The 10,472-nt window shown below is 38.8% G+C and overlaps 1 protein-coding gene across 2 annotated transcripts; it reads left to right on the forward strand.

The window, feature by feature from the left end:
• Positions 1 to 836: 836 nt before the first annotated feature.
• Positions 837 to 9,648, forward strand: LOC149822667 (uncharacterized). 2 transcript variants are annotated; one of them, XM_089981204.1, is made up of 2 exons: positions 837 to 1,554; positions 9,331 to 9,648. In XM_089981204.1, exons 1-2 carry the CDS (start codon positions 975 to 977, stop codon positions 9,357 to 9,359), a joined length of 609 nt encoding a protein of 202 aa, XP_089837330.1. In that variant the 5' UTR covers positions 837 to 974; the 3' UTR covers positions 9,360 to 9,648. The 2 variants fall into 2 exon arrangements, with proteins under 2 accessions (XP_089837330.1, XP_089837329.1); XM_089981203.1 differs by lacking the exon at positions 9,331 to 9,648 and adding an exon at positions 9,003 to 9,111.
• Positions 9,649 to 10,472: the final 824 nt, after the last annotated feature.

The following is a 10,472-nucleotide window of genomic DNA, read 5'->3' on the forward strand; positions in this document are numbered from 1 at the left end:
CTAATCGGACCTCTTTCTTTAACACCAAACCCTGGTACGGGTTGAGTCTGGATCAAAACAGACCCATTGACACCCTTAGATCCAATTGGTCCCTAATCCAATTAGGGATCTATCATGTTCTTATTTGTTCAAACGTGCTTGAAAAAAACAAAACTTGACACAATTATGTTGGATGCGGGTCATATCCAATCGCCGCCTGATTCTCTAGCCACATAATTGGATCTGGGCCTATGAATTGGACCTAGATATTTATTGTTCCCAATCTGGAGGCTTGTTATCAGATATTATTGCTTATAAAGGTGTAAAGCCATCGATAGAGTGCATTTAATTTTGTGCAGTATGTGAAACGCTAAAGGACTGCCCACTTGGCCTCGAGCTTGGGGATAGGGAGCTTTCTCCCCCATTCCAAGTTCGAATCCCATTTGGGCACTCCCTTCTGCATGGTGAAGCACAATGGGCATTTCTTGAGGGTTGTTTTACGCCGCCGAGATGACGACCGTAGGTACGACAGGTTAAGACCAGCACAACTAAATCTTCAGTTTTTCTGACCTCCGAAAAAATAAAAAATAAAATGTGTTGTAAGATTCCCAATGACCACATTTTTATATTAAAATAGCAAATAAAAACATGCAGCTATAACCATCAGGAAACATTATGTAGCCATGACTGACATTGTGACCTAACGCATAAGCCAAAAATGAAGTTCTATAATTTAAAAGAAAATACAAAATGAGGGCAAGGAAATTTTGGAAACTACATGGACTTGTGGCAGCAGACAGCTATTAAGACTTATTTTTCAAGCTCACCAAACTGAAGACCATGTCACCAAATCATTTTCCTCACTAATTTGCTATGACAGAAAAAACACCTTTGGTGCAAAAATTTTCAGTGAATACAAAGCATTTCCATATATAAAACGGATTGGAGAAACTTTGCTTAAGAAGTGAGATAGCTTTCTTGAGCTTACACACAAGATGACTACCAATATTGGTGCGTGCATAATTGCCATGAAAGGTCATCCAGGCACTGGCAAATCCACACTAGCACAAGCCATCGCTGCTGATCTCCGGTACGCTTTATTGGACAAGGATGACATCCGTGACTGTACCGCCACAGTTCAGAGTGCAATCCCCGATGCGGCGGCAGCCGCCAGTATTTGCAATGAGCTCTCCTACTCTGTTCTCTGGCGGCTTGCTGACACACAGCTACATCTCGGGCTCGGCGTCGTCATCGATTGCCCTCTTTCCCGCCGGCGGCATTTCAACCAGATCTCACAGCTGGCAGCCAGCACCGAATCCCGCATATTGGTCGTAGAGTGCCGACCTGGAGACGTGATAGAGTGGCGGAGGCGGCTGGAGCAGCGCGGCTCAGAGCACGATGCGGATGCATTTCGGCACAAGCCGGGGACATGGGAGGAGCTTCAGAGGCTGTTGGATGGTTACGAGGGTGGTTGGGATTACGACACGTGTGACATCCCAAAGTTGGTTGTTGATACGACTGCGCCTCATGGATCACTTGATGCGGTCTCAGTGGTTCGCCGGTGGGTGAGTACAGGTAATCTTTAGACTCACACTGTATGATGTATCATCGTCTTTGCATGCTTGTGAGTGTGACATCCTTTGGTTTCTGGGCCCTATCAGAAAGCTTCTTCTAATTTCAATGATAATGGAAGGACAATATGGACCGTCCATCTTATGAATGTATGGTACAGATCTTGGTTTTAGAGTTTAATCCAAAAACAGTTTAATGGTGAACCCATATGGCCACTGTAGTTGCACAGATTTGTTCTATTTGTCCAACCCCTATTTTCTTTTGTATGATTGGGTAAGCAAATTAATTTTTGTGATTGAGGTGCTGAGCTTGTCAAATAAGCATCTTGCACTCTCCTCTGTTGAACCCAATTATTCATCATTTTTGGCTCTACCAATTGATTAGGTGATCTGGCTAGGTGTAGATTAATCTGCCTGAGAGAGAGAGAGAGAGAGAGAGGCAAAACCACCAGCCTGTGGTTTTATGCAAGTTAAAAAGCAGCAGAGAAGTTATAGTTGGTTTCATATTAAGAGAAATCCACCAATGACATGCCACCAGTAGCATAAAGAGGTCATTTTAGGAATTAATGCTTTTGTTGTTCATGTGACAGTATTCTACAGGTGACTTTATTCAAATTTAGAACAGGAATTACACCCGAGTTTCTAAATATGTGTAAAAACAAAAGGGCCATTTACCCTTTATACTAGAAAATCAATGCAGAGAATGAAGTCTACTAGGATTTTACTTATCAATACACGCGTTCAAGCAAGAATATGTATTGTTCTCATGTACAGAACCCTCATCTACAACCGCTGCAACCAAAATATAGATAATACTGTAGATGCTGTTGTCCATGCATAGCCTTTGTGGCGCCTATCTTAGTATGACAGCTTTATATGAAAACATCCTTGTGTTTTTTGGGCTGCTGCAACTGGCTTCCTGACCTTTTCCATGTCTAAAACCCATGGTGCTATTTGGACTTCAACAAAGAACTGAAAGCCAAGCCAACCAAGTCTAAACAAAAGGATCACAAGATGTGAAGCCTCATGCTATATAGTTCACGCTCCTCTGGCAGGTTGAAGCCTGATTCATTTTATAACATTGTATGCATGACATGAAATACAGGTTTTTGCTTCACTATATCCTCCCTGCCATTGCATAGACTTTGACACATCATAGCCTTTCTAATTTCTAGCAAGATGTTCAGTTGATGACACAGAACACCACAAAATCAATATATCAGCCGGTTTGTGGCATTTAGTACTGCTTTTCTGAAACCATTCACATTGCTGAAAGTCTATTTGGAATTTAGACACTAGAGCATACTTAGTGACAATTGATGAAGCTAACCTCATCCATGCCTATTTTAGGACAGACAAACAGTCATCCTGGTCGAAGACTATGAGCGAACACTGATAAACATCATTACAGCTACTTTTTGCCAATGCATTTCTGACTACAATATCCCTGATGAACCATTCTGCTTATAATATAATAGCCTGAGTTGGACATATAAATTAATCAATGATTACAGGAAATAAGTTCTAATAACCATACTCCAAATTGAATCTGAAAGTCTATGGATTTAGACGGTAGAGCACATTTGGTGACGATTTATGAAGTTAACTTTAGCCATGCTTAAATAAGGAGAGGCAACAGTCGACCCGGCCAGACACAATGACTCAACACTGATAACCATGATCAGGCTACCTTCTTGCCAATGCATCTCTTACAGTAACATCCATGATGAATCATTGTGCTTATAACACAATAGTTCTAGTTTAACATAGGAACTAATCAGAATTGTAGGAAGTTCCATGGTTACCATACAGAAAATTGGGGCAAATTTGCCTTCCTGAAAGACCATCATCCACACTTGTGATATCCAGATTTTCAAGAAAATGTGAACCATATCTGGATTTCATCACAAAATGGAAGTCCACCTATGGTTCAAGCAACTAGATGCTGATAAATGAAGCTTTTCATGAAAGGGCCTCTTTGGTCATTTACACTGATTTACTTGTGGCAATCTGTAGGGCAAGAATTTGAAATGTCAGGATTCAATGCTAGGCATGCTAATTTTTTATGGAACCAGAGGAAAAGACAACCTGAAAAACTTATGATGCAATTGAAGTAAAACATGGTTAGACAAGTTATGTAATTTTTTTTAATACATAAGAAATACCATAAGAGTTCACAAGGGCTCCACACACATGGCTAGGTGGATTGGCTTAAGACATCTAAGTTGAAGGATGCCTTAATTTCAATATCTAGGGTGTGTCCCTTGTCACAAGGTCGAAGATAATGGAAAACTATCCCCGATGGGGGGAGGAGGGTGTAGTTGTGGAGTTTTATACCACACCGAAATATGGCAATTCTTGGCCTGTAATAGGACGTTTGAACCATCACACGGACTCGGCTAGGGGGTCGACGCACCCACTTCAACACGCCCCGACACGAGTGCGGACACAGGTGCAGCTTCGAACACAGGGCGGACTCGGTCAATGCACCGGGGCCAAGTCCGTCCACTTTATAAACTCGGTCAACTTTGACTGAGTCTATTTTTGTCCATTTTTAGGGCAAAAAATAAAAAAATGATCTTTTTATATATATTTTTAAATATATATATATATATATATATATATATATATATATATATATATATATATATATATATATATATATATAGCATGAGTGTTTTTATATTGTTATATATTCACATATATGGCTTGAAACTCCATGGCCCCTACTCAACCCTAAGGGGCCTTTTGCTTTTTTTGCAGAAAGGGGGCACTCACATGGGAACTCAAACTCAGGGTAGGGGGGTCCTTGTTACGCAAACCGCGAGCAAGAAACAACCGAAGGAAACAATAAACAAGAGAGAAAAGAAAGAAAATAAAGAATTTATACAAGGCAAGGACCCGCGCCGGCGGGAGCCCCCGGACCTCCCTTTCTGCAAGGGCAAAACCTCTGAATCAGACTCCACAACTCATCAGACCTCCCTATCGATGAGCCCAAACCTTGACTACAAAACTCGAATACTCTTTGAACCTGCAGGAAACCATGAAAAACACAACTAGTTTCAGTAAAAAAGGTAACACCCACCAAGACAATCCTCCTCAATGGTGGTGGTATATTGACAGTGTCATCACTGTACCATTAGAATAACCACAGCAAATGGAAACCATTACCAACCTCTTTTATGAGTGAACATCAACAAGTTCAGTAAAATTAAGTTCTTAACAATTCAAAGGATACCATGGTAGTGCCCAAGCACCAACAATGACTTAGATTTGCAAAAAGTACAATTTGCAAAGTTAGTAAAAACACTCATGCTGGTGCCAAACTTTAGAGGACAATATCCACATATATAGCCGTGTCCCCGTGTCCAAAATTTTTGAAATTGCGCCGTACCCGTGTCGCACCCGCACCCATGTGACATAGGTTTGAACCATAACAGTGGTTTCTCCTTTTATAAAAAAGAAAAGCAATACCATAAGAGAAAATGTGAGCCCAAGTCATGATTACCAGAAAAGCCTTATATCCAGTTGGCATTGCAGCAGCGCACAAAAGTATAACTCCACATTTCTTCAAAAGGGTGGTTGAAGTTCATAAAATTAAACAAAACCTCATGGGAATATAAATACTTGCACTAAAACCTGAAATTCTTATAGAAACAACAGATTCGCCACATTATATGCCATTCATCAATCAGTTTTTACTTTTCATCCTGATGAATTGATTGAGAAGAATATATTTAACAATGACATTGAGATCAGAATGATACAAGGGGGAAAACAAAGAATTTTTGTAGCAAATGTAAGTAACTCATATATTAGACAAGTTAAATGTCTGCACTAACTTGGAAAGACTACCTAATTATTCAAGCTGAAAAATTAGTCAAAATGATTCTTCAAGCAATCACTTTTGGAACATAAACAGCCTAAGGACTGAATTTTACAAACACTGTCAAGTGAATTATCTTTTTTAAAGCTTCTCTCAAATTATTCAGAGCCAGTAATGCCTTTAGGAATCTATTGTACAAGAATAGCCAAAAAGTTTAAGACGGAGCAGAAAGGTAGTGAGTGGGAATCAGGATAAAATGTTTGGATACTTCACTCAGCCTTGGTATTTGCTTTTATATACTCATTTTGATTTCACAGAGCATATATTGATTGATGTCCAATGGCTAGATTTCCATAGTCATTCATCTATGAAATAAATCCAATCCAAAAATCTAAACTCTACAGTTTCTAGATTCTGACAGAGTTTTATTGGTTGTATTGTAATAATCCGTGGGGCCCATATTTTTTTTTTTAAAGGCAAGCTGGGGTAGACCCTTACCAGAACAGCCGCCCTATGTGGCAGAGGGATTCAATCCTGGGCCTTCAGCTTGACACAGGACCCTGCTTACCACATGGGATACCACCTCGGTGGTGTGGGGTCCATAGTTCTGAAGCGCATGGTCACACGTCTGCCCTCTGGGCCAAGAATGGCTTCCTAAATTATTGGGAACAAGTGGATCATTTATCATAAATTGGTGAGCTTCAAGGGAATGATTAGGAGTTCTTGCAGAATGAAACCATGCAGCATCAGACATGAGATGGATCTTCCAAACAAGAGGTTTTCCAAATAAACCGTGAGTCTGGTTTCCAAGTGAAAAGCTACAATAAAAAAACAAATTGGTTCAAGTTAATATGATCAACTTTATGATGTATTCAGGTGGCAAACTTTTGAATAGCATCAGATTCTTAGAGAAATGAAATTAACGATGTGACAAGTGCCATTTTACTCTTGTAACTACTATTTGCTTCTTGAAATAGACACTATTTTAATGTTGGCACCAATAATTTCTTCATACCATGTGACTAGCACTCCTAATACAGTTAGTAGTAGCATAAAATCATGCGCATACAACAACTTTTCCCATGCAGTTCTACATAAAAATTAACAAAGAACATCAACTGCAAAGTCATTTTAGAAATGTCAAAATATGAACCCAAGACACTCAAATCCGACCCATTTTGTTAGACCCAGATAGTATGAGTTGGATTTGGAATAGATATAGGCAGGTTCAGTTGGACCCAGGTTCGATCCTGAGTTGATACTGGGTCTAATTTGATCCATTTTGCTTTTTACACATAAAAATCAAATACATGTTACCTGTTTTAAACCGATCTAGTACCATAGGTCCGGGATCATAACAGGATCCGCACACTCTTATGAGACCCTGTTAGGATTCAAACATGGAAGTGGACCTGCTATTCAAAATTTAGATCCAGTGCTAAAAGTTAAATGAGTAGATCTTTTCAAAGAATAAATAGGTCAGTTTTGATGTTGGGTGATGCATTTGCAATGCAAAGATTGATGTCATATATAACAAAAAAAGAATCATATCACAAGATAAGCCCTGGACATTTGGTTTATTAATACTGCCCCCCTCAGGTTGTAGTTGTGGAACCCACTTGCCATTAAAACTATGCACACAAGCCCAGTTTGATTTGTCTGAACCAGTGCCCATCTTCCAATTGAATATCACTTGTATCCACATTGTCATAAAGTTTCCAACCATGCCCACAGGGGAGCTAAGTGATTCCATGCTAAAAGGAGAACAGCAAAATGACCGTACTGTTCTTCAAAAATGGCACCTTTTCCACAAATACCAAGAAATATATCAAAATTATCCGCATACCCAAAATCACTGATTCTAAACTTATTTAAGACCATTTTATTCTTTGCATACAATCTGTGCGAACCTCCTAACCTTTGCAAAAAATATCTTGTGAACCTCCAAAAGACTAAAATTCAACTAATGAGATTCACATGATATTTGCACAAACCTCCTGAATTTCACACAAATATCTTGTGAACTTTTGAAAGACTAAAATCTAACTAAAGTTTCACATGATATTTGCGTGGACCTTTTGGCCTTCTCACAATTATCTTGTGAGAATAAAATCCAACTAAAGAAATTCATATGATATTTACTGAACCTCCTGAATTCGTACAAATATCTTGAGAACCTCTGAAAGACAAAATCCAACTAAGGAGATTTGTATGATATTAGTGTAGACCTCCAAACCTTCACACAAATATCTTATATCTAGTAAGTGTTTGATCTATAATGAGATTGGCTACAATAGGTGAAAGTACACTTAACAATATGTTTTAGTATTTACTCTATAATGCTTATGAGCAAATGTTAGCATGCTTGTATAAATATCATGTGAATCTTCTTTTTAGCTCATTTGTCTCATTCAACATTCTTGGATCTGGTTAAGTTATCAGTTGATAAGAAAACTTGTTACAGAATAACATGCATGAGACAAAGATGACAGTGGAGAGCTTCCCCAAATGTAGCAAGGGAACATATGAAGAGTAGCAACAATATCAAGGGTAGAAGTAGGTGGAACCAACAATATAATAATTTGGTTTGCTAGAAGGAAAATATCACATGCATGCATTGTTTTGTTAAATTGGCTGTGTGATATTGCAGTAGAAGTTCTAACTGCTAATGCAATAGATTAAACGAGGGCATAGTCCTATCAGCTAATCATAACGCTTATGAGAGAAAAAAGGAACACAAAACTGAGAGCAACTAAAACATGGGCATCATTAGTAATGGAACATGCATAATAGTGTAGGCAGAAGTTTCTGCACGAGAGGAAAAAAGGAGCTGACCTGGTAAGTTTATGTGAACTTTCTGCTGGAACCATTTCAAACTTCCTTTTTTATTCTCTCGAGTGATCAAGTGGGTGCAAGTCCTTGGACATGGGAACCATCTTGAAAGTTGAAAGGCATGAATGCACTTTTAGTTGATTGTGTGGGAATGGCAGGGCCGCAGGAGGAACATGTTCTAACAGCAACAGGTCACTTTTTAAACTTCTTTTTCATCTTTTTCTTCAGTTTGTATCAACTCAGTGGATCCTTTTTTATTTTCTCTTTGGACCTATGTGTGACTGTTAGGAAAGTTACATAGTCACACGGTGATAACCGTGACATCTTGGGTTCAGTTCCCATGCTCGCAGCTTGCGTACCAAAAAAAGAAAAAGAAAAAAGGATTAGGGTCATGTATTTATTCTTTTCAACAAAAGCAGTTGTGTTTTTTTTCATATTTGAGGAGATGATTATGATATTAGTTGTTTACATGCCGAGAGACGACCTGTCTTTTCACTAACAATTTGATATGAATTACCATTGATGACACCATCATGAGGATGATGCCAGCTATTGAGGGAATGAATAATTTCTATTCCACTGTGGCAAACTATGAAAAGTATTTCTACTTTAAAATGCTAACCGCTGTCTAGGCTGCCACGGTCATAGAAAATCTTGTTGGTAGTTACCACTTAGTGTCGACTACTGCATACATCGTTGTTCATGTCTAGATGCTTAATGACATCGTGGAATATGCTATGATGCTGGTTTACCATCTCCTTTTCTCACCTTACTAGTATTTGTTTACATGACAGGTCGTTTATATGGCAATAGTTGGTTCTTTTCCATTTAATTCTTTTCTTTCAGTAGTTCTTTCATGCATAGGCATTGCAGTTCTGGCAGGTATGTTACCTTCAGTGGTCACGTGGTGCATTCCCATTTTTCAATAAAAGGGGTAATCTGTTGTACCCTTGGTGCATGTTTATGTGGAAACGTTTGTTGTTCAGGACTATTTTTTTCTCTCATGTGTTACTCCTGTCTGTGAGGATACAAGAAAACCAAGAATTCAAGGTAAAGGTGTTTTTCATGTCAACTTTTATTGAAGCTTAAGCTTGACATGGAAATGCCTTTGGTCACTTCCAGGATCGGCCTCCAGAAAGATCTTTCGCTGATTTTGTTCTCTGCAATCTAGTCCTTCACTTGGTGATGATGAATTTCCTGGGTTAGATTGGCTCGTAGTTTGGCCTGATGATGTTACTTTCAGATAAAACATTTGGGAATCTTTTCTGGTTTATGCACCCTTAATGCAAATTGTAGGTCCATATTTGTTTGTTTGAGTGCAATCTGTTCCATGAAAATGGTGGTTTTAAATTTGTCATAACCAAAGTTTTGTGAGGACTACTGGTAATTTAGGAAAAACTGGTGATATAATGGTTCAAGAAATTCATGAAATCTTCGGAATGTTGCTCCTTTTTCTTTCTGATCAGTTTGAAATGCAAGTTTTGGTGATGTACTTCGGCAATGTATTTCTTTGGATTGTTTGCTTACATTGCCACCAGAGAGAGAGAGAGAGAGAGAGAATCAGGTCAACCTAGATCCCAACCTCGTTTAACAGGGAGGAGTTGAACTGTGGGGCCACCATGGGGCGTCCACTCTTATTTTTGGAGCTGGCTAAAAGTGGAAAACTTCTTTATGGCCTTGATATTTTTTAAGAGCCTAAGTTTAACCTAGGCCTATTTTTGATGAATCTAAATTTGAAGCTACCCATTTCTAGAGGTCTTAAAAACATGAGCCATAAAAAATGAAAGAGGAGCCAAGTGGGACCCACCCTAGGGGGCATCCTTTCTTATTTCTGGAGCCCCCTAAAAATTGTGAAGGGGCTTTGATTGCCTCTCTAAGAAAGGAAAATGGAAGTCAAGCGTGGATTAAAAATGAAGACCTTTTTATTTGGTTTAAGTAGGCTTAACCAAGAATAGTCTTAGCCCATTTGGGTTTAAATAGAGTTACTCTTAGCTTATTTGGGGTTTAACTAGATTTGGACTTTTATTTAATATTTGATTAGCAATTGGTGTAAGGCATTGTATGCCCTCTTTGGCTTATATATAGGGACATTGTTCTAAGCTTGAAAAATTATCAAATGAATTGAATTTGCACTTGTCACTCGTATCTCTTTCTCAAATTATTCCATCTCTCTAAGGATGACTCTCCCTAGCTCTCTCTCTCTCTCTCTCATATTTAGGTGTGTTGATCCCTAGTGAGTCAGAGACCCAAGGCTGCAACCAAGG

This window comes from Nuphar pumila, chromosome 11 (genome assembly GCF_984573655.1).
Source record: "Nuphar pumila chromosome 11, dmNupPumi1.hap1.1, whole genome shotgun sequence".
NCBI classification, from domain to species: Eukaryota; Viridiplantae; Streptophyta; class Magnoliopsida; order Nymphaeales; family Nymphaeaceae; genus Nuphar; species Nuphar pumila.

Excerpts from the sequence above, each read along its gene's own strand:
- LOC149822667 (XM_089981203.1), top strand. The coding sequence starts at position 975 with ATGACTACCAATATTGGTGCGTGCATAATTGCCATGAAAGGTCATCCA. Across the intron at positions 1,555-9,002 it reads TCGCCGGTGGGTGAGTACAG|GTCGTTTATATGGCAATAGT; the intron begins GTAATCTTTAGA and ends TTTACATGACAG.